Source organism: Microcebus murinus, chromosome 1 (genome assembly GCF_040939455.1).
Source record: "Microcebus murinus isolate Inina chromosome 1, M.murinus_Inina_mat1.0, whole genome shotgun sequence".
In the NCBI taxonomy this organism is placed as follows: domain Eukaryota; kingdom Metazoa; phylum Chordata; class Mammalia; order Primates; family Cheirogaleidae; genus Microcebus; species Microcebus murinus.
In genome coordinates, this window is record NC_134104.1 from 113852739 (window position 1) to 113865964 (window position 13226).

Genomic DNA, 13226 nt, shown 5'->3' on the forward strand with positions numbered 1-13226 from the left:
AGCTTTCCCCCATGCTTCCAGTATTCAGAACATGAGTTCTTGAAGCCCTTTCCTTATACCCCTCATCTGAGCCATCAGCAAATGTTATAAACCTTTGACATACATCCAGCACCTATCATGTTACTGCCCTGCCCTGCTCCACCTTCACTTCTTGCCTGGACTATTTTGGCAGCCTCCTCACTGGCCCCCTACCTTTAATCTGGAAATCTGTTTTCCTATCAGAGTCTGAGTTATTCTTTTAAGCATAGACAGATCATACCACTATCTTGCATAAAACCTTCCTAAAATTTTCCATCTCAAAATAAAAATTGAAAACCTTGCTCTTTAAAAGCTTGCCATGATATGGCTCTGTTCCCTCTTGGGCATTATCTCCTTTTACCACACCCACCCCCAGCCCATTCATTCCACTCCAGCTACACCAGCTGCTGCTTAAACATGCCAGGCATACCCCTGCCCTAGGGCTTTGCACCTGCTGGAAAAGCCAGGAATGCTTTGCTTCCAGATACCCACATGACTTCTCTTTCTATTAGGGTCTCTGCTCAAATGTCACCCAACAAGAGAGGCTTTCCTAACCATCCTGACATCCCACCCTCTCATACTCTCTCCTCTTACCCCACTTTTGCTTTCCCATATACTCTCTCCCCTTACCCCACTTTTGCTTTCTTCATAGCACCTTATATTACTAATCTGGAAGCACATTTAAGTCAAGAACAATCCCTTGCTTGTTGCTATATCCTGGACCTGAATGAATGAATGGATACATGAATATCTCCATCTTGTATCTAGAGGACCTGAAACCACAGCAGTAGTCCAACTTAAAAGCATTTACTGAGTTCCATATTCTGGGAACTATCTAAGATACAAGAATTATGTCAGGAAGATGTAATTCCAACCCTTTAAAGGATTGGAAGTTGGTAGGGGGAGAGCAGACCACATTAAATTACTGACCCATTTCAGACTATGACTTAGTAATACAAGTGGCATGAGCAGTACATTTTATAGGAGTTCTAAAAAACAGAAAGCTATGTGGACTAGAGTGTTCCAGGAAAACTCCATGAAAGTGGGATGGGGGCCGAAAGATGGTTCAAATGGGTAAAGTTTGGAAAAGCCCAAAGGAAAGCAGAATTCCAGAGGAAGTGAAGCAAGGGGTTAACAGTGGGGGCACGGCACAGAGGCAAGGATAAATATGGGAAGAGAGGCAACTGCTTTGCTCATGGAGGTTCTCAATGGAGAAGAGGAAGTAAATGGGAAAGTGGGGTGAGGTTCTGTCTGAAAGGTATCTGTGGGCTGTGGGAAGCTATTTATGGTTGCAGAGTTGATTCACAACCTCATTAAGCTAGGTTTTGAGGAAGCTGTTCTGAGGTACATGGGCAGGACAGTCTGGAAGGAGGGGAAAATAGAGGCCAAGACCAGAGTGTGGGCCAGGGGCACAGGTGGGGTGTGTGGAGATGGGCCTGGACCCAGGTGGTGCAGGGGGACGTGGGAGGAGCCTGAGCCATCACACACTTCACTCTCCACTGAACCAGAATCTCTAGAGTCCAGACACACTGGCATGAGTGGCTGCATATATTTTTAAGTTCCACATGATTCTGATGTGTACTCCTAGTTAAAAAACACAAGTCTAGTCTAAAAATCTCTATTTATAGGTGAAGTAACAGAGATCCAGGTGAGGCAACCTCGCCTGCAGATTAATTTCTGCAATCTGTCAGAGGCAGGCCTGAGAACAGATCCCAAACTAAGGCTGTAAGGTTCTCCATAAATAATGAAAAGGCAGAAACTGAGCTTGCAGAAACAATTACTCAACCATTACATTAAACTATATTACATTAATGCATTAAATAATGTAACATTATTAACATTATATTATTAATCACTTTTCCATATATAATCTGGAGTCATAAAGAATCAAAAATGTATCCATTCATGGATTTGTTCAACAAATACATACTGAGCACCTATTGTGTGCTTGGTATCGCTCTGAGTGTTGCAGATAAACATAGCCAGCCGATTACATGTGTTATAGTAAGTGCTCTGACAGGACCAACATGGGTTGTCCTAGAAATATAAACCAGCACAACCCAGACTCCACTGTCAGAGGAGGGTCCCAGAGGGAAAGCAGCATCTCAGTTGAGCGCTAAATATCAGTTCAAATTAGGAAAAGTTTGGGTGAGGGTTACAGGAGAAAGAACTGGAGAGAACTGGGATGAGACCAAAACAATTCAGGCATATAAAACCACATATGCAAAGACCTCTTTTACTCCACCCCTGATTTCAGTGCCTTAAATCCCACAAATTTGTTGACAATGGCCACAATTTGGGCCCTGATTAAGTAGAACAATATTACCTTTTTCTTCCTCAGACTACACTTTCAAAGTATCCTCTTTAGCACCTTTAGTATAGCTTAGCATAGTTTGCCTTTTAAGAGAGGCATTTCTGTAGAACCATGAGTGCTGAAATAGAGGAGCCAAACTTCCTTATCATTGCATTCCCACTCGGGGTCTTGGATAAAGCTTTGCATATAGTGAGTGCTCAAGAAATTATAGTTTATTGCTTTGCACCTTAAATAAAAATGCCCTAAGAGGTACTTTTATTCCTGTGATTGAAATGTAGCTATATCTGATCATCACCCATTCTGAACACATTTGCAAATCAGTAGTTGATTAAAAGGTTCACTTTTGCTCTTTAAAGATGAACAGGAAGCTGCACATTTTCTGCAGCAGGGGTCCTTGCTAGAAAGCTTTCCTTGGTTCAGTAGTCTTCTATCACTATGAATAGAACATCAACATAATTAACATAAGAATCCCTTAGAGGCCAATTTTAAATGAAACCACATTTAATTGCAGGTAATTCCTTTATTCTCTAAAATCATGCTAACTTTCCAAGTATATGAAATATGTCAAACTCTTTGCGAAGTAAACCCATTTAAAATGAAATGGTATATAGTCTATCAACCCCTAAAAGTACAGGATTATTTCGGTTTATTTGGCCAAAACGAAGAAAAAGTGAAAGATAAACCCAAGGGTCAAAGCACACATAAAACAACACTAAACACAGGTTTTGGCAAGTTCTAAATTTCCTGAGTTTCTAAGACAAATGGTTTGTGTTCTTTGGACATAATGTTTTGCTAAAAAGAAAATCCTACATCAATATTAATTTCTCATTTTTAATATTTTGCTGGTAGCCAAAGTAATTTGTTTCAATCCTAAAATCCTCTATTGCCCAAAACCATAGTGTTAAGGAGAGAGGATCAGTGTGCACAGAGCCTCCACCTGGGAGGGGATCAATATCTGTGCATAAAATGAAGCAAATGAATGGCTATCGCTTTGCTGTTTGTCTAGGCTCCAGATGAGTGGCCAGTAACTTCGGAGTTGTAAAGGATGAGTAGGACATAGGCATTTGTTCTTCTTATCTGGAGTTCTAAATTACTTCACTTTGTTCACTCAGCAACTTCACCATTCTCAGCCCCATGCTTCAAGCGCTCCATGTCATCTTGCAGGTGACATGTGCTATATGTGTCACATGTGACCAGAGCCGTGGACAGATGATCCCTTCTCTAAAAAATACCATCTCTATGGGTTATTTTTTAGGTGATCATCACATTGAGAAGACATCCTCTTGTCAACATCATGCAGTTTGGCCCTAATAATCATGTTTCTTAACCTGTCACAAGACAGTGGCTGTACTTTTCCATGTTTTTCAGAGATCTCTACAGAGCATCTCCTATAAATACAGGGAATTTTATATATTTTTTAGAAGTTAGCATACAAGCTATATTTGAGTACATTTTTAGAAGTAGCATAAAAGATGTATTTTGAGTATATTTTTAAACCAAGAACTGCTCACATGTAGATAATTTAGATTTAAGAACATAGTTACACTAGTTTAACATAATAACAATACATTATTAAATACACTTAGGATGATTAATGGTTGCTTACTTTCTTGCCCTTGCTATCCAGCATGAAAGAGTTTACAGTAAGCAGAGCATAGCAAGTTTTAATCTTTATTCTAGTTTCAATTCTTTTCTTTCTAACAAAAGCACAAAGTAAAAAACAAAAACACACACACAAATATTTATAACAATAAAACAAATACTCAGCAACTCATCATCTAATATGTCTTAAATCACCTAATTTGGCACAATGCTGTTTGGTGGACATTTCTCTCAATATGAGCCTGAGGAAAAGGGAAAATGGAAAGATTATCCCTGTCTTCAATCTTGTGGTGTGATTAAGCACTGCTGGAAGCTTTACCTTGACCTGTAAGTTCTCTCCTCAGATACCAACGTCTGTTGCAGCACTGTTTCCTTGGGTTCTCATTCTCTAATGGTACCATTTCTATTTCCTGGTGAGAAAATTATTAAAATAGTCCCCAGTAGTAAAGGTTACTAATATTCTCACTGTCTTGTCCTCAGCTGGGTGTGAATGCATGAGCACCTCTGGCAGGGGCACTTTTCTTCTTGAGCACAGCCAGCTGGAGTGTTCAGAAATTCTGATGTAGAAGAACTTTTTTATTAATATCTACTTCAAATGTTATCTTCCTTATCTTCGGGCCATTTCCATGTCTACATGGAGATTTAGAATAATTTCCTTCCTCCATTACATTTTGTTCCTTGAAGGTATTTTATAATCAAAGTACATGCTCTTTGCTCCTTCTCAGGTTTCCTTGTTTCAGGCAAAATGTATTAAGTCTCTCTAGTCTAATCCTCTGGATCTTGTGTTATGCCACTTGTCTCTTGAATAGTCTCAGCGTGGAGACAAGAAAGGAGCATTATATTCTATAATATGTTGGGAACCTAAGAATAAAACCCAGGATGGTTATAGTTTTCCTCATCTGACCCTGTATCCAATTTTTAAACTTCCTTTAATGTTTGAATAAAGATTTGGAAATTTAGAAACCTAGATGCTACAGTAAATATTATAGTATTTATAGTAAATATTATAACAGTAAATATTATAACAAGTAGATCATTGAGATTTTATGTGTGTGATTTAAACCTTCCTATAAAAATAACCAGATCACTACCTCTTTGACTTATACTAGCTGTCATTATAAATCTCTATTTTTCCTGTAACACAATACAACAGGGACCATAAATGTCTTGCGAGTCATGTGTTAGCCAAGAGAGACCTTCCATTTTCCTTCCTTTCTTTTTACTATTTGTGCTTTTATTTACTCTTCTTCAAAGTCTACATTTCTATTTGTATTAGTGTCATCACATTTTGATTCGAAGTTCTAGTATTTAATCTTTAATACCTCTTGCAAATATATTTAATATGGATTCATAAAAATTCAATTAGCATATTATTATTAAAGAAGAGAAAGTAAAACAAAAGCGAGTTTTAATGTGTTAGTTTAGATTATAGACTTTGTTCAAGTGTGTAATCAGTAGTAATTTTTAAGTATCATTTAATTATTAATATTCAGTGGTCCATAAGTTTAGCTTTCCTTGTTGTCTAACACATTTGATTTTTAAAAAGTAATTGTTCCCCTGAAGACTTTTTATAGATATAGATAATATTATTCTAAAATTTTATGGAGAAGCAAAAGAACTAGAATAGCTATAACATTTTGAAAACAAAATATAAGGTGGGAAGAATCACTTTGTCCAAGGTTAAGGGTTATTATATAGTTACAATAATCAAGAGAGTATATTATAAGGGCAGACACATAGATCAATGGAATAAAATAGAGAACTCAGGAATAGACCCATACAAATATACCCAACTGATTTCTGACAAAAGCCCAAAAGCATTTCAACAGGGCAATTAGACATCCATAGGCAAAAAATGAACCTCAATCTAAACCTTTCACCTTATACAAAAATTCACTCAAAGTGATCATGAACTGAAATGTAAAACTATAAAACTTTTAGAAAATAATAGGGGAAAATCTTTGGGATCTGGGGCTAGGCGAAGAGATGGTAGACCTGACTCCAAAAGCACAATTCATAAAAGGCAACATCAACTAATCAAGTTCATCAAAATTAAAACTTTTGCTCTGCAAAGGATGAAAACACAAGCTAAAGAGTGGGAGGAAATATTTGCAAACAATATATCCAATAAAGGACTATTGTATAGAAGATATAAAGAACTCTCAAGACTCAACAATCAAAAAACTCAACCAGCCGGGTGGAGTGGCTCCCACCTGTAATCCCAGCACTCTGGGAGGCCAAGGCAGGAGGATCACTTGAGCTCAGTGGTTCAAGACAAGCCTGAGTAAGAGTGAGGCCTGTCTACTAAAAATGAAAAAAATTAGCCAGGCATAGTGGCGCATGCCTATAGTCCCAGATACTAGGAAGGCTGAGGCAAGAGGATTGCTTGAGCCCAGGAGTTTGAGGTTGTTGTGAGGTATGCTGACACCAAGGCACTCTAGCCTGAGCAAGATAGCGAGACTCTGTCTTAAAAAGCAAACGAAAAAACAACAACAACAAAAAACCACTCAACAATCCAATTAGAAAATTGGAAAAAGACATGAAGAGCCATATCACCCAAAAGAGTATACAGATAAACATACTCAACACCATTTCTAGTAAGACAATGCAAATTAAAACCACAATAAATGTATCACCACATACCTGACAAAATGTCTAAAATGAAAAATAGTGACAATACCAAATCTAGCAAAGACGCAGAGAAATTGGATGACTTATGTATTGTTGGTAGGAATGTAAAATGTTATAGCCACTCTGGAAAACAGTTTGGTAATTTCTTAAAAACCTATACACGCAAATACTATACTAACCAGTGATTACACTCCTAGGCATTTATCTCAGGGAAATGGAAACTTATGCTCACACAAAAAACTGTATGGAAATCTTAGCAGGCTCATTTGTAATAGCCTCAAACTAGAAACAACCTAGATCTCCTTCAACAAATGGGTGATTAAACAAATTGTGGCACACCCATACTGTGGAATGCTACTGGACAATAAAAAAGGAACAAACTATTGATACATTCCACAACTTGAATGAATATCCAGAGCATTACGCTGGGTAAAAAAAAAAAAAAGGCAATTCCAAAAGGGGACATACGGCATGATCCCATTTATGTAGCATTCTTTAAATGACAACACTGTAGAAATGGAGAACAGATTACTGGTTGCGGGGAGTGAAGGAGGGATCGTGGGGAAGGGGGCAGGCGTGGTTATAAAAGGGCAACGTGAGGGATCCTTGTGGGTATGGAAATGTTCTTTACCTGGACTGTATCAATGTCAGTATTCTGGTTGAGATATTGTGATACAGTTTTATATGATGTTCTCATCGAGGGAAACTGGGGAAAGTGTCCACATCGTCTCTCAGTACTATTTCTTCCAACTCCATGCGAATCCACAATTATCTCAAAATAAAAAGTTTAACTAAAATGTTGTGTCAGCCAACTGCAAAGATAAATCCATTGAAATGAGAATGGGACACCACAAGATGTTTCCTTTCTCTTTTGGTTTTCCCCCACCAGGTCTGCGAGGAGCGATCGCGTTCGCCTTGGCAATTCGGAACACAGAGTCTCAGCCCAAACAGATGATGTTTACCACCACGCTGCTCCTCGTGTTCTTCACCGTCTGGGTGTTTGGGGGAGGAACGACCCCCATGCTGACCTGGCTCCAGATCAGGTGAGTGGCACCCTGCGCAGTTTAGCAAAGGAAATCACTGAGGCCTGGCTGCACTGCTCCATTTCTGATGCTCTGACTTGGTCAAGAGTACACCGGCAGCTCTGTACCCTAACGGCCTCTGGAGCCGAGTTGACCTTCACGCACAAGGTCAAACAATAGGACCTAGCAACTGAATTGACTTTTGTTCTAAGAGTCTTAGAAATCCTAGAGTAGTGTCTATTTATAGTCTGTCCCAAGAAATGAATTTATTCCTCTATTAATTCTTCCAATCAACACTATTTAGTCATTACAATGTAACATGCTATGGAGTTTACAAAAATAAATATGGCACAGGTCTCATCCTCAAGATACTCACAGTCTAGTAAGATGATACACAAAAGCTGTAATGCCAAGGAGAAAGTGGATTGGCTTTGTTTTTAATTCCTCACAGCAACTTAGAACAGAAACAGGGACATAGGGAATGCTTAAACATACGTGGTTAGTGAGCCATATGCTTAGCCAGAGGGATGCCGGAGACACAAGTCAGATGCTTTCTTACAGGAAAAGGGGGTCAAGGTTTGAGTCAGGGACCTTCCAAGGAGCCATACCCGGACTATGACTGCTATAAACCTGAAGTATGGAGGTAGCAGACGACTGACAAAAATGGATACCTGATGGCAATTGCAAAATGGGTAAATCTATTTTAAGATGTTGTCTTTAAATATTTCTGTGACCTGGGTCCCCATTTTCACACCCCAAAAGGCAACAACAGTGCTTTAGGCAAATCAGAATTTATTCCTCAAATCCATACCTCTTGATGGTCATGTGGTCCTTCCCTGGTCCCACCCATTTTCTAGAAGACAAATTCACACCTACCACATCTGACAGAAAAAGATCCATCTGACTGGAAAATAATTTCTAAGAAGATTCTTACAGACAAGGACTCTGGTATTCCAGCACCTAGTATAGTACCTGGCACATAGTAGGACTGAATGAATAATTCATGAAAAATTAAATGAGTATAACCACAAATGTGAATGCTTTTGTTAAGCATTTACTGGTAATTTGGTATTCATTTGACAAAGAAGTAGCAGAAGCAGGTCTCATAAGTTTAGCATAAGAAAGCTTATGCTTAAACCAGACCAAGTAGCTATGTATTAAACCAAATTCAAGAAAAAAAGGACCTCTTGAAGTACTGTGAATATTGCTAAACACATAAAAGGGCTTTGACTAAAGGTGAATAGAGAGTGTTTTGAAATGCTTGTTGAATTATTTTCTAAGCATATAAATGTGACTTGCAATTTCTTTCACAGTGGTAGTTACCTGTAGGCTCCTATGGATGAGTACACATATTGCAATTAAACTCTATAGCACTGGGTCTCCTGTGAACTGTTAGTAAGACAGTGGTGTGTTCAGGCTTCTGGAAAATAAAATTCAGTAAGTGGATCCATGCATGGAAAAATTAGGGCTTGGAAAGCAAAAGTTAGGTGATGCCAATCTCCACAAGGTAACAGTATTGCATATACTGTGAGGTATTTAGAACATAATGTAGTGATGTCAACATTTTCTTAAAGTAATCAAATATAACTTGTTTTCTACTGTTTCCTTTTTTACTCGCAAGAAGTTGTCCCCAAATCAGTAGCATGTTTTGCACTAGAATATTTACCTGAACCTCCTGTAGTGTTTTCCAAAGGCATCTATCTGTTAACTTCAAATAGGTATAGGTATCATAACTTATACAGTCTCTTGGTATCTGGTTCAGCAGGGAGAGGGGAGTATGATAGTGGGGCCTTAGGCAGGTTAGAACAATTATCCAGGTCACAGGACAGGGCCTAATAAGGAAGGACAGTAATGTCAACCACAGTATCCAGGGGTGAAGTGCCTGGAGGTCAGCTGAGACCAGTGTTACCATGGCCTGCCAGGGGCACAGCAGGCAGTTGCCATTTGACGGAGGTGCCCCAGTGGGAATTGGCTCTAAATGGCCCAACTGATCCAGTGCCAGCTTGGCCACCAGCCAGGATGGGAAATGGGAAAAGTCAGGAATGTGATGCATTTAGGGAAAGGAGCTGACAGGGCTCCAGTCTAGTGGGTAAGTGATCATCTCCCCCTAGGTACTAGAGATTTGTAAATCTGGAATCAGGGCAGAAACCCAATCAGGCAGATCAGAGACCCATTCATGAGGACACTAAGGGGAGAAAACTGAAGTACACAGATACAGGGGCATCCAGGAAGTTAGCCCAGGCAGGCAGGATACAGGGCAACAAGACCATGTTAAGACCGGTGGCTCTCAAACTTGGGTAAGCATCACAACCACCTGAAGAGCTCATTGAAGCCCAGATTGCTGGACCCCAGCCAGAGTTCCTGATCCAATAGGTCTGGGTCAGGGCCTGAGAATTTGCATTTCTACTACATTTCAGGAAATGCTGGTGCTGCTGGTCCCAGGGCCATCCTTGGAAAACTTCTGGCTTAGACTTCCTATCCTCTAGTGGAGATGGGGTTAATGTTAAATACTGCCAGATTTGGTTGGGGTCTCCTAAGACCAGGCACACCTAAGGCTGCAGTGTTGATTCTTTAGTACCTGTGCTAAAGGAAGGGAGGGGCTCACTTAGGGAGGAAATGCACTGTGTATTGATCAATGGGAGGGAAATAGGACATAATAAACTTTAAAGAGCAGAACCATAAGTTAATGTGTATACAAACACACGTGCATGACATAAGCTTAGTTCAACTACGTTATGGTGATAATCATAATATGCTCTGCTTCCCTGTCATGGTTTATAATGTTATCAAAGAGATTCTCAATTCCTTTATAGATTTTAAACCCATAATAGCCCATCACTTAGACTATATTTAGCAAGGTTTTGCTTGTTTACAGAGTAATATCCCATTAACCAATTTTCATGTCAGACTCTTCCCATAAATAACAAAATACATGAATTAGAGCTTTAATAAAATGACACAAATGGGGAAACCCAAGAGACAGGAATGCAAATGTGATATTGAACGAACCCAAACATCTTTGCATGGAACGTGACTTTTTTATACACTTTACATGGCCTTCCCCTCTTGAGTCTGTGCTTTTCCTCTTAAATTATTAGGTATGTACTGAGTTGATTTTTATCCCCATAAAATTTGCCATTTAGCCGCAAACTCCCACAGATGCAAATATAATGTTTTATAAAGGTAAAAATTAATAGTATTAAAATGAATTGCACTTTGATGGAAATGACTTTAAAACAGCAATGATCCTATACTTAGAGAAACTCATAATGTCCTTTACACGAGAAACAAATTCTCCATTGATTAAGTCTTGCCTTGTCCTAGGCACTATTCACATTTCTTGTCCTGAAGCTGTTTTATTTTCTTTTAAAAAAAATAATAAAATATTTTAATGCAGTGTTTGAAATAAATTAGAACTTTGTTTCTTAAAATTCTAGAGAAAAATAAAAGACTATTCTAGCCTTATTTTAGAGGATTTCTTAGAAAATAGAATGGTTTCTTGATTAGAATCCTGGATCACCTCCCTTCTGGGGAATACATTAATACTGGAGGTGAGGAAAACCCAACCCACAGTCTCTAAGGACTAGCTTTGCTGTTGGCCAGGAAACAAAACAGATCAAAGGTGCCAGGCTTAGCCCTGCAGAAGCCAGTAAACAGGATTATCAACCAAATCATCACAAATAAACATCAAAGACCAACAAGACAGAGCTCTTTGGCAGTGGCACCAGATCATTAACTGTGGGATGGTAACCCCATTCTTGGTTAAGGCTAGGGCACCACAAGGAGCTAACAGACTCTCAGCAAACATTGCCTGAGGATGGAGCCCATACTACAATGCAAACCTTTCCTGGGATCCCTTAGATGATAATGTTCAAATCTCTTCAAATCTCTTCAATCTCTCAGATCTCTGCAAAATATCTGAGCTAGAGTGTGGAAAGTCTTGAATACCAGAGTTACACAAAACTTGTCTCCCTGATGGCATTAGAAAGTGCCCTCAACAAGATGACCTCTATAGCTTCCAAATTTTGGCCTCTAAGCACTCCAATAATAATAGCCAGTTTGTATTGAGTACTTACTCTGTGCCAGATATTAGATGATAAAGTGCAAGGCACACAACATCCCTGTGTCTCAAAGTCTAGTCTATAAAATGGGAATGATACGAGTGGCTATATCTTAGGGGGGGAGACGCTTGGTGAACTGGCCCAGAGTCATACACTGTTGGACTGCAGAGCCAGACTCCTGCCCAGGCGGCCTAAGCTCAGGGCCTGCACACCCAACTACATTTTTCTGTCACACTGCCTAAAAGAGGTTATTCTTGATGCCTGCAATCTACCTCGATTAACAAATTCTCTGGGGAAAAAGAGACATACATTTATAACCAAGACAGAGTTGTTAAAAACAAACACAGGAAATCTTCATCCATCAGGAGTGGCTGGGCTGCCTTGCTTATGCAACGCAGAAATTCTTCAGTACAGGTTTTTTCTTTGACCTGGAACAGTTAAAGGTCAACAAAGTTAGCCCTAGTCCAAAGTAGCCAAGTGATGAAGTTTGTCTTTCTCAATTGTAGGAATTTAGAATTATAGGAACTCATAACCCTTATATCCATCTCCTAGCTCCACTCAGGATCCTAAGCCAAACTACTGTTGACTTCTTCCCTGAAACAACCAAAAAAAAATTTTGTTTTTTGCACACACTGGCCTATGTCCATTGCAGAGTGAATAACTTTTAGTTAGTAGAATGCCTCTATCAGTATTTTAAATATTTAAATTCTATTTTTGGTTTATGACCAAAACCATCCTAGAATGCTTTATTTATCATTTATACCCACTGGCTAAAAAGTTTTAAAATAACAGCCATCATAGAAATGTGCACAAAGATAAGGAGAGAACTGTCATTGGTGGTATTTTTAAATCTTAAATGCTTGCAGAGTTAAATACAAGTATACCTGCTCATATACAGACCTCCTTTATTACAGAGGTGAGGAAATATCAATTTAATATAATAGAGGAATACATATAATTAAGTGTGCTTAATATCTGTGTTCCATTTGGTTTCCTTTCTAGCGGAAAGTTTCATGGAGGTTTAACAATTTGTTTCATTGATATATTAATGTGATAAATCAGCACGCACACTCTGGAGTTAGACTCTCTGGGTCCCAGTCTTGCCTTCCTGTCTCACTAGCTATGGGACCTTGAGGAATAAATTCAACCTCTCTATGCCTCAATTTCCTTAATCTGTAAAATTGGAATAATAATAATACCTATCTCTTTAGAATATTATAAAGATTAAGTATTTCGTGTGTAAAGAATTTAGGGCACATAGTAAATGCTCAACAAATATTGCTATAACATCACCCAAAGTATACCTATGAGCCTTTTCTTATACAAATACTCTTGTATTGCCCCCCCACACATGTATAATGTATTGTTAATTAAGTGTATTTGTGAAAGCGTGGCTTAATAGAAGGTAGAAAGTCTCTGGGGAGTTCAGGTCATTTTATGTAGTAACTAGATTCATCAATTGTACAGACAGCTCCAATATCTGCATTCAAAAATGATAAGCCTCTTTTAAAGAATATTCATATAAAGCATTATATTTACCCAACTCAAAAAAATTCTTTCTAAAACATGCTTCTATTT

The 13226-nt window shown here is 38.7% G+C and overlaps 1 protein-coding gene across 1 annotated transcript in view; it reads left to right on the top strand.

The window, feature by feature from the left end:
* SLC9A9 (solute carrier family 9 member A9) overlaps positions 1 to 13226 on the top strand; it is a 541491-nt gene that overhangs the window by 336999 nt on the left and 191266 nt on the right. Inside the window, exon 12 of the mRNA XM_076004836.1 lies at positions 7455 to 7608. Coding sequence (XP_075860951.1) covers positions 7455 to 7608 — 154 coding nt within the window. The remainder of the gene's footprint in view (positions 1 to 7454; positions 7609 to 13226) is intronic.